Below are 19,211 nucleotides of genomic sequence, written 5' to 3' on the forward strand. Positions count from 1 at the left end.
ATCAAGCGTAAGCATCCAGCCGAAAGAGAATCAGAGGATCAAATTCTAGAGATCGAACCACATCGCATCAAATCAACATAAATACAACACCAACACAAGTGTAACTCCATGAACCAAATTTCTTTAAAAATCTCGTGTGAATAGTAAGTACCAAAAATTCTACGAAATCTAAGTAGTTTAAAGTTGTAGTTTTATCAAAATTAATTGTTGTACAATATTGGGACGATTGTTGTAGTCTTCTAAGTAGCTCTTTTGCTTTGCAATCAATTAACCTCAATCACCTATTGTGAATTCAGAAGATTGCTTACAAATCCGCAATATATGTATTGTTATACTATTTGACTTATATTTTAGTTTGAGTATTATAATTATTATAATATTGTGTGTATATTGTATCAAACTGAGATACTATCAATTTGTTAGTATATTGTTTTCATATACGTCATTACACTCATACTCTATCCCTTCAAAGTTATAGTTGAATTGTTCTCATGCTATTATTGTATTCAAAACTAGAAAAACTTGGATGTTTTCTTGATGCACATAACTTAATGACTTAATGCATCCCTGAGTATAATTCAAAAAGAAAATAATAATAACTTTTTAGGTTAATTACAAAAACCATTAATAGTTAGAAACTATATCTTTAAACTTCTAAAATTAAAAATTAAATTCTTGAATTTATCTATATTCTAAAATTTAACCTAATATAATTGTATAAATTATATTCTATTATATGAATGCGAGGATTCAATTTTAATTATTTATAAAATTGAATTTTTATAATTATTATAAGTTCGAAATCTAATTTAAATGGTTAGTCTGATGTAATTACAAATATTATTATATTTTAGGTGTGAATTTTATAATCTATCGACATTCCTGTAACTGTATTTTTGTGCAATAGATAAATAGGGAGCACACAAGATAAGATAGGACAAAGGCTGCCACTAAGGTGTACTAATTATTGCCTATTAAAAACGAATGCATGCGAGAATTAACAACGAATTTAGGTTTATCTAAGAAGCTATAAATTAAAGGTGTGATGAACGATATTCTTTGTTTATTATTTTTTATTGTTTTCTTTTTAATTTTGAGTAAAGTATTGTTTGATTATTAGTAATTATGGAAAAGTGAGATGGGCAATAATTAATAGGAGAATTTAAATATATATTTCCTAAGAGATAAGGCACTGATTTCGATCACGTATTTATTAATAGTTTGGTTTTATATCAATAATTGAAGATGGGTCCATCTGCAACGATATTTGAAAGCAAAAGTATTTATGATTGTATTTCATATATGATTTTCATATATGTCCATGATTTAAATTGAACAAAGGAATTAGAAAAATGGGGTACTTCTGAAACTACTTAGAAATTTATGTTAGTATTTAAAAAAGCTTCAGTAGTTTTGAATTGGTGTCAAAAGGTCGAGCTTTGAATGCTCGATAAAGTTTTGAAGTTGAGGACTCTCCTAAGTAGGTCCAGAGTTCAATGAAATAAAAAACATCAAAAGTTCATTGAAATAAAAAACTGCTTTTTTCTTTCATTTTTTTTAAATATAACAATTTACTAAAATAAATACATTTTATATAGAAAAACTTAAACAAAAAGACTTACTTTGGACTCAAAATCTTATTAATTTTCTAAACTAAGATTTCAAGATTTTTAACGATTATTTTAGGAAAAGTTTCATAAATATAATAAACTACTAAAATATTTACAAAGGCTTATGTAATAAAGTTTATAAAATTAGTTATTTTTTTAAATATTTCAGGTTTGCGTCCTCCTATTTTTTTACTCTTTTTTGTAATTTTATCGTCTTTCTTCCTTTACTCTTTTTTTTTCGCTACGATTTATTCTGTTTCTATTTTTTTACGTTGTTTAGATTTGAGTAACCAAATTTGATTTATTTCTATAGTCTTTCTTCTTTTTTATATTGTTTAAATTAGGGTAACCAAATCTAAAAGATCGTGTATAAAGAATTCTAAAAGATCGTGTATAAAGAATCTTAAAAGAAATTATTTAGCCAAATCTAAAAGATTGTGTACCAAATTAAAAAAAAAATCATTTATATTTGGTTTAGCTAAATCTAAACGACTGTGTAGCCAAATCTAAACAGACCAAATTTAAAAGATCATGTAACCCAATTAATTAAATGATCGTGTAAGAAAAAATAAATTGTTTAGATTTGGCTATCCTAATCTAAACAAACAAATCTAAACGATTGTGTACCAAACAATAGCCGAACAAATCTAAACGATTGTGTACCAAACAATAGCCGAACAAATCTAAACGATTATGTACCAAACAATAGCCAAACAAATCTAAACGATCTTGTACTAAACAATAACCAAATATAAACGATCTTGTACTAAATATATTACGCGCGTTGTTGATGAAACATTTTTTGTATTTTCCATGATGGGCCGATGAGTTTTTTCCATTTCTAAAATTGTTCTATACAGTGTAAATATTTTGGTGCTTTGTTATATTTTTTAAAAGACCTCATCATTTTATCTCTCAAATTAATTATAAATAATATTTATTTTCAAAATTATATAATAATATATACCATAGTTAATTTATATCACATTTATTTTGAATCTTAAAACTTATTTATTTAATAAATTAAATGTAAAATTATTTTATTTTATTTTTCTTATAGTATATCATTTATTAGATATGCAATTTAATTATGGTATATATTTGAGTCAAATTTGGTAATAATATATTGAATATTTTCCACAAAAGTAACGTATTTGTCTTAATTGAACATTAAATAAAGATTTTCTATCTACGATTATCTCCTTTCGACGTCTTTCACCCTTTTTCCCTCCACTTTCCATTGTCTTCCACCCAATTTCGATTTATACCTCACTGACCAATATTTATTTTTCTATCTCCTTCAACTTATCTAATGAGTGCATATTTTATCCATTCAAATTTTTGTTCAAAGAAAAATTTTACTATGAACTTTTAGGTCATCTCCTTCAACTATTAGTTTCATGTTATTAATTTTCTTCCTTTAATTGTGAAATATAGTACACAGTATATAATGAACTTCTTTTCCCTTTCTTATTTAAATATTTGCAATAACATGTAAGCAGTGACTCATATATTTGTATTTTTTCTTGTCAGGTATGTCCAAAATTGCAGTATATTATGATGATGTTTTCAATGAATCTGACAACTATATTAGTTATAGTGTTTCCGAACTATTAGTGAATGAATATGTCTTTTCAAGACTTGATAATAGTCTTCTATCCAAGTTAGGTAGTTATATTGATATGAATAATATTGATATATACCTCCGTCTAAGTTCCATAGGATGTCTTAAGAAGGACTTGCCTATTACTAATGATAACGATGTTAAATGGGTTTATCACATCATAACATCTAATGTGGAGCAACACATTGATCTCGTTTTTCATTATTTTGGTCATTTTTTTATTACTTTGGGTTCTTCAACTTTGATTTCATTTCAATCAGACATCCATGCAGATGAAGGTCCTTTTTTTTTTTAAAACATTGATATATCTAAGCTATCTTCCACTTTTGATATAAAAATCCACGACATTTTTCCAACGAAGGCTTTTGTTGAAACAATCCTTGCAAGTCATTGTCATTAGAGACAATTTTCTATACGTTACAGTTAAACCAAACAAGGAAGTTTTGATTTTGCACTACGTATTTGAAGATTGTTTATGGTCAGTATGTGTTTCATGTTGTTTCCATGGGGATAAATCTTTATGGATTGTTACTAAGTTCGATGGTGAACATACATGTTCTATAGATGTTCCTTTAATAGATCACAGACAAGCTACTTTTTCTGTTATCAAGGACCTAATTAAAAAGAAAATAAGTATAGCTAGTTCGGAGTTGAGCACTCTTAAAGATATAGTCCACTACATTTGTTCTGAGCATGATTTAAACATTAGTTACCATACTACAAGGAAAAGGAGAATTCCCAACGTCGTAGTGCGTCGACCAAAATACAAAAATGTGTCAGCATTGGTTCTCCAGACGTCGAAAACTCCATCGAGAAGAACGTTAGGAGTACTACGTTGGGGAAGCTTTCTTCGATGCGCTAACGGAACGACGTCGACATAGACTCATCCCCGACGAAGTTCATGTCAACATGTGGCTGACGTCGACAATTGGTTAAGGTCGACATCCCCTCTTTGCACTAGGGATAAGGTTATCCCAACGCGACATCGAAAAAAGTTTTCCCTGATGTAAAAGAAAAGACATCGGGAAATCACCTTGTCCCAATGTAAGATATGCATCAAGATAATTTTTTTATATTTTTATTATTTATGATTATTTTTTTTATCTTGAGGTATTATTTTTTGTTTTGCTTCGGAAAGAAATAAAAAAATTTATAACAAATTAGGTAAAATAAAAAAATTCAATTTATAAAATTAAATACAAAATCTACATGTATAATAAAAATTGCAATTAAGCTGTTCAAATTGTTCAAAACAATTACTTTAAAAGAAAAAAAACTATCCCTATCTTCTAAAACATAGTCGCAGATGCCAAAAGAAAGAATTCCAAACCTACAAATGACACAAAAGTAAAGTTAGATATATACCACATATGAGAAATTAAACAAATTAAAAGTTGAAAAATACATACCCCTAGTGTTCACGGTTCTTTTTATGCCCAACTCATTTCCTCGATCATGATCTTCCTCATCTCTTCCATTTGTTGTCTTCCATCTTTCGAGCACTTTCTTCCATTTGTCAATCACGCTCTACCATTTTTCGGTCATGCTCCTCCGACCTTATTCATTGTTATTTAATTAAGTGGTTAGCGTTTTCAAGCCTAGCATTTAGTTTGCTAACCTCTCTATTGTGTATCTCTTGGTCATAGGAAGAGGAAGAACGAAAAGCATTACTTTTTCGGGACTTGGGCTTAAGGCCCCAACCAGGATCTTTTGAGAAGCTTGGTCGCCTATCCAACACGATCTCACTCGTCCCTAGAGAGTGGTTGCGAACCCTCTAGGATGGGCTGAGACTGGAGTTATAACATTCAATTTTGCATACCATATAAGTTGTAGGTTGTGGATGACAATTAAAAGTAGAAAGTACAATAAAAAGTTTTCATAAATGGGGGAGCTGTAGTATGGCGTAGCATCAAGCAAGGATGCATTGCAGACTCTACAATGGAGGCTGAATACGTCGCTGCTTGTGAAGCAGCAAAAGAAGCAGTTTGGCTTAGGAAGTTCGTACATGATTTGAAAGTTGTTCCAAACATGAACTTGCCCATCACTCTATATTGTGATAACAGTGGGGCAGTAGCCAATTTTAAAGAACCTCGCAGCCATAAACGAGGGAAACACATAGAGAAAAAGTATCACCTGATACGGGAGATTGTGCAACGAGGAGATGTGATCGTCAAAGATCGCTTCGGAGCACAACATTGCTGATCTATTTACGAAGACTCTCACGGCTAATGTGTTTGAGAGTCATCTAGAAAGTCTAGATGTACGAGATATGTACATTAGGTAACCTAGGGCAAGTGGGAGATGTGTAATGGGTATGATGATGCCCTAGTTTATTGTATTTGTATATATACATTTTATGTAATATACTTGTACATTTTACCATTTCCAATGTTTGAGGATTACTTTATTATGTACATCCCATAAGGAATAGAGTTTTAGTCCGAGTGGGAGTTTGTTAGGTTTTATGTCCTAAAACTCGTAGATAGTAAATATAATCAATTGACTGCCATTAATAAACTGTTTTATTTTTATAATTTCAATAACTGTCATTGATTATATTATTAGTTTTGTCTTAATAACCTAAATCCAATAAACTAACATCCTAAGCTGTTTGATGAGTCTTGAACAGTATGTAGAGACATACGGGGATCAATGTTCAAGATCAGCTTAAAGGGCCTATTGTATAGGGTTAAGGTTGGTTACCTTATCCTGTTAACACTATGGATACGGCTCACTTTGTAATTGATACAAACACATTGATCCAATGTGTTCATGTATACGACATGCGAGTGAGGGTATCCTATGCAATGAGTTTTCATAAGACTGGACTACGAAATAGTAATTACTAGATGTAACTCCATTAACTAGTTGGATTTCTATTTCATTAGGATGACCTAGGTGACTTAGTCTTAATCTTTAGTGTATTATGAACTCCTGTTTGTGAGGGATTGTCCTTTGATTTGTATGGGTGAGAGTGGCCAAATTGCCGACTCAATATGCTTATCATTTTGGGGACAAGACCGAATGGGGAGCTGGGAACATAATCACATAAAATGGAATTCATTCCTTCCCACCTTTAGGGTAAGTAGATAAGTGTTCCCTTAAATGGTGTCTCCGGGACTTGAACAAAGGGCTCTACCCTCTCTATGGCACGAGAGGGGTTTCTGTTTAGTGGTTGGACCATAAACAAGTTGTTCATTAGAGGAGCACTAGTATTTAAGGACTAAAGGTAACCCAGGGGTAAAACGGTAATTTGATCCAGCTGATGTTACGAACAGTTGTGAAGGACTAACTTACTGGTATTGGTCTATATCCATGGACACAGAAATATATCTACAGTGAGAAGAGTTCAACTGTGAGTCTTTATGGATTGTACACACAGTTAATGAATGTTGATTAATGTTGTTAATGAGTTTAGCTAATTAATCTCATATCGTTGTAGCTTCTGATCTGTAGGTCCATTAGGTCCCTTTCCTAGCTCATAAAGAGTAATAAGATTTATTTTATTGGTTGTAATTTGAAATGTTCAAATTTACTTTGGGAATTAATATAATGTATATTGATACATTATAATATAAAGTTTATATTTTAATTAGACTTTATTATATAAATTTAATTTTGGATATGATTCAAAATTAAATTACGAGAGAATAAAATATTTGAATAAGTTCAAATATTAGTTTAATTTGAATTAGATTCATATTAAAACTATAAGTTAAAATGTAATGTGTATATGATACATATTAAAACTATAGGTTAGGAGAGAAATTTATATTTGAATATGATTCAAATTATGCATTAAATTAAATATAAGATATTTAATTTAGAAATTAATTAATTGGAGAATTAATTAATAGTTTAATTTAATTTGATTTAATTAAATTAATTAAATTAAAACTATAGGTTATGCGAGAGATATTCATTTAAATATGATTTAAATGAAAATATTAATTAAATATAATTTTATTAATTATTAAATTAATTAATTATTTATTTAAATTAATTAATTAGTTTAATATATATTAATTTAGTAATTATTATTAAGTTAATAGGGAACGTGGGTGGTTTTTCCACGTTCTCATTTATTATCTCCAACTTCCCACTTCTTCCGTTTGAAGAAGTGAGAATACTTTGCGTAACAATCACAACGAGTGAGTTATGTGAAGAAGAAGACTCTTCATTCTCTCTAAAAAAAAATTCTCTCTATTCTCTTATTCCAATTTTTGGTTCCCACAAACCATCTCAATCAAAGAATATGAAGGTTTCCAAGTGGTGGTGCCCAAATTGGTGATTGGTAGATTCAAAGTCGTCAACAAGCGTAAGTTTTCTTCTCTGTATCTTTATTCAAAGCATGTTTAATCATAAAAAATTGTTTTTTGTATTTTTTTTGTCAATGTATTGGTATTTTTAAGGTTCCAATTAAAAATAGATTTCTGTAATTATTCCGCTGTAAAGGGTTTTCATCCCTTCAGTACGGTGGTACTCTTTTAACTGCTTTAACACCTGATACTAATGATCAGATATTTTCTTTAGCTTTTTGTGTTTTTGATTATGGTAATGATTCCTTATGGGTTTTTCAACCAATTGAAGAGAATAATAGGTGGAAGGAATGATGTTGTCATATTATCTGACAGGTATAAAAGTATATGCAAAACCATATAGGTATTATTTTCCAATGTTTTACATTGCATGTGCATGGTTCATTTACTAAGGAACTTGAAGTTGAAGTATAAGAGAATAGTTGATATCGTATTCCATGCATATGGTAAAGCTTACAATCTCGTAGACTTTGAACACGAGATGCATTTATTGGAATCTAGTGCATCTGGTATACGTGAAAAGTTAGAATAAATTGGTTTTCTGAGGTGGTCTCGTGCGTACTTTCCACGTAGAAGATATAATGTCATGACAACTAATATATCAGAGATTTTGAAATCTACCATGATTAAAGTTAGGGAATTACCAATATGTTTCATGCTCAAGGTATTGAGAATGGTGTTGCAGAAATGGTTTTCTTTATAGAAGAAATGATGTTGATTATCAAGTTACTGATTTTACAAAATCCATTGAACAATTTATAAGGGAATAGATTGAACGTAGTTGATCAATGAAGGTTTAATTCACTTATTTTTCCTTACAAATATATTGTTTATATACATATTCATATTAATTATATACATTATAATTTTTTCCTTCTTATGTAGATCAATTATGATAACAATATGAAATACTAGGTCATCGATGACGTCGCCCAATATGTTGTGTACTTGCCTCCGAAGATTTATAGTGGCATGATGTGGGATATATTGTAAATACCGTGTTCACATGCATGTGTTGCTTTAACCATCAAACATCTGTCAATAAAGTCATATGTCTCCCATTTTTATTTGAATAGCACTTTGAGTTCAATTTATAGAGTATTAATAGATTCCTTATGTGCACTACAAAGATTTGGGTAACTCTTGATGACATAAAGGATCAGTCTTTGTATCTAAAGGCATTGGGACAACCTATTGACGTCAGACATGCTGTCAGGAAGAACGTTGGGTATACTGCACCGAGGGAGCAATTTCTGACAAGCAAATGGGACAGCATCGATATTGCCTTATTTCTGACGTCGTCAATGCCTATGGGTGGTAGACGTCGGCAGTAGAGTACTCTCGATCTCTTCTCCGTTCATCAAGCGTAACTTTCTCCCAACACGACGTCAGGGACGCTTGCCCTGACGCCTTTCCCATGATGTCTGGGAATGTCGTTATTTTTTATGCCTTATGTGCGTTGTCAAAAATTATTATATATATTTAATTATTTTATGCAATTTATTTATTTATTTTTGTTATCGTGAGGTATTTTTTTGGGTTCCAATTCGAAAGACAACAAATAAAATTAATAAAAAATTATTAAAATAAAAAATTTACAATTTATAAAATTAAATACTAAATCTGAATGTATAAGAAAAATTACAAGTTGTTTAAATTGTTCAAAACAATTGCATAAAAAGCAAAAAAACTACATTATCTTCTAATTATTGCTGCAGACGCCACATTCCTAGTGTTTGACTTATGGGGTCGGGCATGATCATCATTAATCTCGACGTGGTCTACATGACATCGAAAAAATTAAAATTATTAATTAAATATTTCGTTTTATCCAACGTGGTCAACATTAACATTGTGAATGGTAAAAAAGTCCCACGTCTACATCGGGAAAAATGAAACATTTAATTAATAATTTTCCTTTTTCCCAACGTTTAATTATTATTTAAATATTTCATTTTCCTCGATGTTTACGTGCATGGTCTTGGGGACGGTATAGGTAAGCTCGATGTGCTTGATACCACATCAGGAAAGATGACAACAACCAATGCATAGAAAACTTCATTGACTTAGGTTCTTTTTCGCGATGTTCTTTATCCTGACGCATCAAAGCGCGTCGGGATAGTCGCCTTTTCTTGTAGTGACGATCATCGATAATGGTAAATACCTGACGATATAAGATCAACTGTCATCCTCCCATCGAATGTAAAACGTGCAATTGACCTACCCATGAAGATTAGAATTCGTTCTAAAATAGGGTTCAAGAGACGTGTTAAATGTGGCCATTATAGATGTTTTGGCTATAATCGAAAAGCTTTCCTTCTTGAGCTAGTTTTTTTTTTTTTTTTTTTTTTTTTACTTTCACTATGTTGTTTACAAATTTTTATTTTTCAATTATTTTTCATATTTCACTTTAGATTATTCATGTAACGATATTCTTTCCATTTTGACATTTTTTTCCACCTTATTAATATAAGGTCTTATTATGTCTTTTATACTACATTACAATGCAAGGTTCACATGTAATGTACCCTTTTAAATGCTACATTACATATACACGGTATTATCTCATATATACTATACATAAGCAAATATAACAAATTCTCCCTATTCAAACAACTTCTCATCAAAGTCCTTGGATCTTCAATTCTTTTACATACTACCCTACAAACATAGTCAATATTCCTCCAACATTTTTACCTTCTACTTCTCACATACATTACATATACTAGACAGAACAAGAAATATTTTAATGTCATATATTATACAGTCACAGGTTTGTTTAACATATACTCTAGATTTAAGAAGTAAACAATGTTACTCATTCAAACTATTTCTCATCCATATTCCTGCAAACATAAACACCATTCCTCGAACATGATAAATTTCATACATTACCCAGATATTAGATATACCAAACAGAACAAGTAATCTTATAATATCATATATTGTATCATACCAAACATATACACATCTAACTGTTTAATGTTCAAAAGTACTAGCAACAAAAAATATTAACTAACACAAAGAAAACCTAATAATCCAAAAACACGTTTCTACATATAACGTCTGACAATTAGTCTATTCTATCCAACTTGAATATACTATAGTCCTTGTGAAAACAGTTTAAAACTTGGTCTTTCAAAGTGTTCACTATTGAACTCTATTTTTTCCTTTTTCGACTGCATAGATCCAAATCTCTTTGTGAATGGAGATCTCATTATCTTTGAAGGTAGAATTCCTCTCCTTATGCTCCTCATTAAGGTCTGCTGATAAGCAAAGATAGCTCTTCCTCGAGCCTGTTTATTCAGATACAACTTAGCATAGTGTATGTACATATATATATTATATCATTTATCCTATACGTACAGTCATTGTAGCATTTTTCATATTTTCACTTGGCTGAAATAGTTTTCCCATTTTATTCTTCTACATCAAACATATTAAACAAAAAATAATTGCTTTTGTACTATATATAAATTCATAACTCATAAATATATATAAAATTACATAAACATACTTACCTTCATTTTTATTGCTTCCTTTTCTATTTTATCAACTTCTTTCGATAGAGCTGTGCTATATATATCGTCATCAACGCAATCATTGTGGCCATCCTGTTGACATGATAGGTAGGATATAATATCTATATCTAAATATATTTATATTTAATAGTAAAGCATATTTACTATGAATATTAATGATATACCAGATTTCCCTCATTTTGGTTATCTCTATTATTTTTGTTTTTTTCTTCTTCTCCACTCAAATTATCTTTTTCTATATTATCTTCTCCTATATCATTTTCACAATTATTTGATTGACTATTTCTCCATTATGGTCTTCATTGATGTTCATCTCTGTCCTCCATTTTTTTGTGTTACTATAAACTATCTTTTACTGGCAATAATTAGTTGCGCTAAAATTTTGTCACTAAATAATGAATTTCTTCTAGTGTTGTGAGGTGTGTTGGATTTTGGTGAACTAATGTACATGTATTTGAGTTATTTATACGTGTATAATTAGGTTATTTAAGGAGATGTTTTACAAATGTTGAAATTCTTTTGGCATTTGAATTATTTTTCTTTCTAAAAATAAGAAAAAAATCTCACATCAAAGAAGTTATTCCCAAATCTTTGACATTCCTCTCATTTCCATCTATATCTCTCTCACAAATCCTTCATCCATCGAGTCCCACAATTCAGTTCTTAGTCCAAAGAATAACAAATCAACACTAGTGATAGTTCGAATTCATGTTCGAGAGAAGATTATAAGCAAATTGGGAGCTACAAGGGTATGGTTTCTTATAACTCTAGTTTTTTTTTTATTAAATCATGTCAATTTTTAATTATATTAGATGCAATTAGAGCTAGTTAAATTAAAGAGCATGCTTACTGCTTTAAATCAATTTTAAAACTATTAAATTGCTTAAAAAAATGGTATTTTAGGTATTTTAAAATCTATATAAAATTATAAGGTAATGTTTCTTGGTTAATTACTTTTCACAATCACTAGAGAGGTGATGGTTCAAAATTCTATTTTGAATGTATTTCTTATTTGCTCAGAATCACTTTCTTTAAAAATTGTCAAATATCATAATTTTGTGTAACGGTTTTTTTTGGGTACAAAAGTGATTTTGTCAAAATCACTAACAAACACTATCTAAAGCTACATAATTTAAGATAATTTATTTTAATTTATCTAGATTTGGGTCCTTGTGATAATGTAGCCGGTTTGTGTTATTTTGTTTTATATCAACTCTCCTATGAATTACGAAGAGGATGAGGAACTATATATTACTAAAAATGTTATTCCTAACTCTCCTATGTAGCCATTTGTAGATTTGATTGCGATGTAACTATTATTAGAAATGGACAGACGTCTATGGATAGTCGGACTTGTTTATGGGATGACTATAGGTCAATAACTAAATTATACATAGAATGCATTAGTAAAGGTAATTGCACTATACTATTATTAGATCAAACCCACCGAATGGCTATAGGTTAATAACTATATTTATGCACAATGAGATCATAATGAATTACTGAAGTTAATTAACATTGTAACTATTAATATAGAAACCCACCAATCAAGTCAATAGAGAATACATGAAGCAGGATATATGAGGACTCCATGAAAGAAATTTAGTGCAAGCTTCCTAAATCTCCGAACCTTCTCATAACTCACATCAAACCCATATTGCCTTCTCATGAAATTTATATCACATGGTGATGATATAGCAAGAACAATAAAAGAGCTAACAAACACTTAATTGAAAGTTGACTGTGGTTGCTTGCAGTATAATTTGATAAAATATGAAGCTTATGCCGTTGGTAAGTTAAACACTATATTTCTTGCTTAAAATGAAATTATAATAAAAATATACATAATGATAAGGATAAATTTGAAAATAAGAAGGCCACGTGCTTTTATTGAAGAAAAGTCGATAGGTTTGACATATGGGATTCAATAGCACACACAAAAACAATAACATGATTTTGTAGAACCCAAATTACTAATTAAACTCCAAAACGGTACGTGAAAACAATACGATTAGAAACTTCTCCGCCGTCCCTTCGTAGATTCGCTCATTAGGAGAATTAATTAAGCATAATTAGTTCAATTATCTGAAGGAGGAACCAAGGGTGAAGATTTTGTTATCTTTGATATGAGAAGCTTCTCAAAATGAGCTGTGACATTGAATGAAGCTTGAAAAACTTGTGGTGAAAATGCCCCAAAAATTGATGACTTTCCTCCCAACTCTTCCAATAGAGGGCTGTGTTACAATCAATAGAAAAACAAACTTTGTTAATAATAATTTTAACATATTTTATTATTTATGCTTGTTTGTTTTGAATTTTTTTTCTTGGGTTAATTAAACCCATTTTCTTTTTTCCTTTTTTCTTTTTTTTGAAAGGCATTTAAATTGTAACCCAAATTTCAAAGAGTAAAATCAAATGAACTAAGATTACATGTTTAATTAGTTCTAAAAAAAGAAATGTGATGGTAAACCTAATTTATTTTTAAAAAATAGAAAACGACAAATGATCATTGTGTTCGAAAATTAAACACATAATAATCACTTTCATTCGGGAGCTTTCTTTAATTTGTTACTCTATCTTTTAATATTTCTTTAAAAATTTAGGTTTAGTTTTGAAAATTACAAAGAAAAAAAATGAAAGAGTGTGCTTTCAAAACTTGTTTTTGGTTTCAAAAACTTCTAAACAAGATTAAGAGAAAAAACAAAAATCAAAACACCAACAAAAGAATTCAAAAGAAAAAAAGAACAAAAGATCAATAATGCAAAATTGAAACTTACTGTGTGGTAGTGATAATAGTGAAGCACTCCAATCCTTCTTCTCCGGCCATCTTCCCGACGGCGAAGTACTTCGGAACCAAAATCAACTGCCCCGCTTTCACTTCCGCATCAATTTGCTTACGCATAAACGTCTCAGCAATCTGAATCCGACCCGACCCGCTCGCTACATATATCAGCTGCACCGAAGGGTCGGCAACATACACTGGCGACCGCACGGCATTGGCCTCAAGCTTCTCAAGAACTGCCGTCAACCCAGATTTCCCAATGAATGGAAACTTCTCTTCAGTTAGGACCGTCACCGTCCCACCACCCTTGACTACGGAATCGGGAGCGGCGTCGTATATGTTGAAAACGAGATCGCTGTGGCAGTCGGGCTCTGGTAAGGTTTGGTCATCTTTGAGCTTGAATATTAGGCCGTTGGGTTGGCTTTTTAGAAGTACCTCTCTTTCTTCTTCGGTTAGATCGTAGACTTTTTCGATGTAATCCGACGAGAAGCCTTGTAGGACTCCGAGGGGTCCAGCGAAGACAACGTAGGTGATGTCACCGGGAATGAGGGCGTTTCGGGTGTCACCAACGAGAAGGACTTCGAAATCGGAGTCTCCATCATTAAACCACCAAGAGGTGACTCCCTCCGGCACTGGAATAACGTCTCCTTTTTTTAGTCTCACCACTGCTTCCTCAGATTTGCATGGAAATACAATTCCGGCTACTCCGCTACCTGCAGGTTTAATTTCATGTGCAATATTGAACAAAGAAAATAGTGTTAATTAACAAATCCACTACACAACAACTCAGTTTCATTTTATAAAACGGTTTATATATATATATATATATAATTAATACAGTTTTAACCTTGAAGAACGTAGCCAACTTTGGAGGAATCGGAGTTATGAGGAACGGCGAAGCCACGTGGATGGAGAAGGAGTCTGCCGGCGCCGACTTTAGTCTGAGGAATGATGGGATGATCGGAAGGGAACCATTTATGGAAGGATCCACCTTCTCCTGTAAAGAAGTTTGTTGGATCCATTGGCTTCAAATCCAACTCCATTTTTCTTTTTCTTCAAATTATGCACTATTAAATTACTTTTTCTTTCTTCTATTCTATTCCCAACCAAAGGCTTCTTTTTATACTTATAATTTGATGCTATTTTTTTTTCTTTGGAGCAAATAATAATTTTATTTATCATGCATGATTCACATGTCCAAAATTTAAAAACTAGCTAGTGTCGGAATCTATACGTAATTCAACTATATATAGAATACAATATTAATTTAGTTTCGAATTAAAATTTATTATTTGTTCGAAATAAAACATTTCTTGTTCAGTAATTATTCGTACATACACATACCCTTCTGATTTGTTGAACATATATCTTAATAGATTTGGGTGTTATTCCACATTTATGTTGAGACACATATTGCAATCTCTCTAATTGGTCTTGAGAGGTTTTTAATTTATTGATCTATAATTTCATGACAATTATTTGTGATTGGACCAAAAATCTTTCCTTCAACAAATCTATATTTATAATTACTTTTAATAATTTTATAATACACTTCTACAAAACAATAAATTTAATAAGTTTATCACTACCGCAAAATCTACTTTACTTGACACTAGCTACTTTTACCTACTATACGTTTTTATTTAAAAAACGTCAAATATTGACTATTTTTTTAAAAAATGTCAAGTATAGTCTAAAAAAGGCGGAGTTTTCATGAAATTTTTCGATCTATTTTACGTTAGCTTTTACTTCACGTACGTTTTTTTCGTGTCAAGTATAAGGAGATTTTATTTGACGTTTTATTCGTGTCAAGTATAACGGACATTTACTTGGCGCGAAAAAAACGTCAAGTATAGTTTGAAGAAATGTGCGTGGATGGTAGAAAAACCCTAGAAAAATAAAACGCTTCTTCTCGCCTCTCTTTCAAAAACGAAACGCCGTCCGATATCCTTCACGCCTGTCCTTCAAAAATGAAACGTCATTCACCATGCTCCGTTCGAAATCATCGCCGAGGAAGAATTTCATTTGTACTTTGTTTGAAATCACCTCTTGAAAACAAAATGAGCTTTGTTTGAACTTCGTTCGAAATTGCCTCCTGATCCGTTAAAAAACAATACTCCTTGACCACTGTGGTCGCGCTCCATTCGTCGTGCTTCCTTGTTCACGACCACCATGCCTCCTTGTACCACCATCGTGCTTCCTTGTTCACGCCGTCCTTAATTAATGATTCTGATCACCGTCCTGCAATGTTATATATGTTTTGATTTGTATCGTGTTAACTCATCAATTGGAAAAAAAAAAAGGAGTGTGCTGGCAAGGGACGTGGAACTCGTGTCATCAGTTCGGCCACTCGACGATATGGTCTGTAACACTCTAAGTTAAGGTAATTTATTTTAATTATCTTAAGTTTAATTTAATTAGCGTTGGAATTAATTTGGGTGCTAATGGAATTTTGATTAAAGTTGTTTGTTTAATGAGATTTGTATTTGGGGGAAATTTGATTAATCATATGTGATTATGTAATTAATTAACTTTGAAGTTGAAATAATTATATTATGTAGATAATACGGTAATGTAAGGATATTTATTTTGGAGAAAAATATTTTGTGGAGAGAGAGAAAGAAATTTAAAATAATAATTATATAATGAAAAATATAATTATTATTTAGTATAAGATAATTATGATATTTTATTTGGAGAAAGGTTGATGTGATTGGTGGAATTATTAGTTTAAAAAGGGAGATTTGGTGAGTTTTAAATGAAGAGAGAGAATATTTGATTGTTTTGGAATAAAATAAGGAGTAGAAAAAAGGGAAAATAATGATAATTGTATTATTATTATTTCGGGTTAAATAGGGTCAACACTATTCATCATCTTCCCCAAATAAACCCTAATCCCAAACTTCTCAAATCCTAGCCGCCACCCAACCAAGAAGCCATAGCCGCCACCGTCATTCTCCTTCAAGTGCCGTCGTCGAGCGTCCGTCGCAGGTCAACCCGAGCCGATAGCCATCCTTCCAGTCGTGCGTTAGGGAGCCGTCCGGATCAAGCTTGCCGAGCCATCATTCTCTATCAAACTTGTCGAGTCATCCGCGTCTTCAATCGTTTTCGTTGTCGGCCGCCTAAGGGTCGTCGATTTTGTCAAGCCGTCTTCGAAGCCCAGTGAAAACAAACGTCGAAGCCAGCCGTGCCATCGTCGAGCGTCAGCTGGAAGCAACCCGAGTCGGTTCACCCTGAACCCGAACCGCGTGAGTCCAATCCATGCCAGCCTCCGCGTGAATCCGAGCCGCGCCTCCAGCCATTCCGTGCCGCGAGCCGTAGCCTACCCGAGTCGCGTTGAGCCTCCTTGTGTGCGCCTGCCTCCAGCCGTGAGCCACCATTCCCTTCAGCCTTCAGCCGCCAAGCCTTTTTTTTAAGCCATCTAGTTATTTTTGGTCCTTTTCCACCTATTTTTGGTAAGTTATGATTGGGTTTTTGGCATACCCAACAAAGATTTAATTTTGAACCTTAAATAATTTAATTTTGGATTAAATTAAATTATTTTTCTTAAAGGGCCGTTTGGATCTTTTAGAAGTGAAACTGAGGAATTCTCCTAGTTAAGGCTAAGTTGATCTCAACCTTGATCTTAGGTAAGTTACATCGAATGGATTTTTGGACCATTAATTCTTTGAGGGTTAAGTTATTAAATTTGGTGTTTTCTAATTATTTAGGACTTCGCTGCTTGGAAAGCGTGATTTTTTTTGCTGTTAGAATTCAATTAAGCTAATCTCCAGGTAAGAGATTCTACTACTAGACCTCCGACTGAAATTAAGAGACCACATGTATTTATGGTTATGCTTGGATGATAGCTAAATTGCATAACTCAATGTTATTGACGATGACTGACATTGTATTGATGATTGATGTCATGAACTGATGTTATGTTATGACTAGCAGTATGTTGATGAGGATAACTGCGTTATGTTCATGTTTACGATATTAGTTAAGTATGCTATGATTGTTATGATAGGCCAAGTTTATGAAAATGTAATGACATGTTACATGCTACAAATTGGGTGTGCTGTTAATTTATCTATTAGATTCGTACCCACATGGGTGTCCCTCAGGATCACCACCTCTTTATGACTGTGTAGTCCGGCGGGATCACCAGTCCAGTATGATATTGACATTGACATAGACATGATTATGAGTGATTCGACGGGATCACTCACAGCCCGATTGTCTTAGTGTTTCCTTCAGGTACACTACAGACCAGTTTGTCCTAGGTGTTCCTTTGGGTCACCGAAGACCAAATATGTTCCTACGGGATCACAGATTGCATGTGTTCGGAAACATGTCAATTCAAGAGTACCACTTTACAAAACTCTAATAGGAAGTTAACAGGCACCTAGCAAGACTAGTAGTGGGTCCCTTACTGAGTATATTTTTTTACTCACTCTTTCTTGTTTAATTTTTCAGGCAGAGGTAGAGATAAGGGCAAAGGCAAGCTGGCGATTGACAAGAAGTGATCGTGGTGAGCCATAGGATCATTTTGCTTCCGCTTTATGTCATTGTTCGGATTCCAGTATTTGCATTTTTATTTTATTCTTTTATTTTTATTTTATTTCTTTAAAACTAGATAAGGCTCGAGTTAGGATTTTATTTTTAGACTTATTTCCATATACATTTGTTTATGCTTGTAATGAGAAATTCGAGGTTTTTTTTTTTATTTTTCTATTTTAAATTTATAAATTTTATTTATCTTTTAAATTAGTAATGACTTCGGCTTAGTATAAGGAGTTGGGTCTTTACTGTTGGGTTTAATGTCCTAAAACTCGTACATAGTAAATATAATCAATTGATCGTTATTAATAAAATGTTTTATTATTATAATTTCAATAAGTGTTATTGATTATGTTATTAGTTTTGTCTTAATAACCTAAGTTCAATAAACTAACATCCTAAGCTGTTTGATGAGTCTTGAACAGTATGTAGAGACATATGGGGATCAATGTTCAAGATCAGCTTAAAGGATCTATAGTATAGGGTTAAGGTTGGGTACCTTATCTTGTTAACACTATGGATACGACTCACTTTGTATTTGATACAAACACATTGATCCAATGCGTTCATGTATGTGACATGTGAGTGAGGGTATCGTATGCAATGAGTTTGCATAAGACTGGACCACAAAATAGTAATCACTAGATGTAACTCCATTAACTAGTTGGATTTCTATTTCATTAGGATTACTTAGGTGACTTAGTCTTAATCCTGAGTGTATTATGAACTCCTGTTTGCGAGGAATTGTCTTTTGATTTGTACAAGTGAGAGTGACGAAATTACCGACTCAAT

The 19,211-nt window shown here is 31.9% G+C and overlaps 1 protein-coding gene across 1 annotated transcript; it reads right to left on the reverse strand.

The window, feature by feature from the left end:
- Nucleotides 1–12,956: 12,956 nt before the first annotated feature.
- Nucleotides 12,957–15,084, reverse strand: LOC103496120 (glutelin type-B 5). Its single transcript, XM_008457855.3, has 3 exons — nucleotides 14,725–15,084; nucleotides 13,873–14,590; nucleotides 12,957–13,329 (listed from the first exon to the last, which is right to left on the reverse strand). Exons 1-3 carry the CDS (start codon nucleotides 14,918–14,920, stop codon nucleotides 13,173–13,175), a joined length of 1,071 nt encoding a protein of 356 aa, XP_008456077.1. The 5' UTR covers nucleotides 14,921–15,084; the 3' UTR covers nucleotides 12,957–13,172.
- Nucleotides 15,085–19,211: the final 4,127 nt, after the last annotated feature.

The sequence above is a fragment of the Cucumis melo genome, chromosome 6 (assembly GCF_025177605.1).
Source record: "Cucumis melo cultivar AY chromosome 6, USDA_Cmelo_AY_1.0, whole genome shotgun sequence".
Lineage (NCBI taxonomy): Eukaryota > Viridiplantae > Streptophyta > Magnoliopsida > Cucurbitales > Cucurbitaceae > Cucumis > Cucumis melo.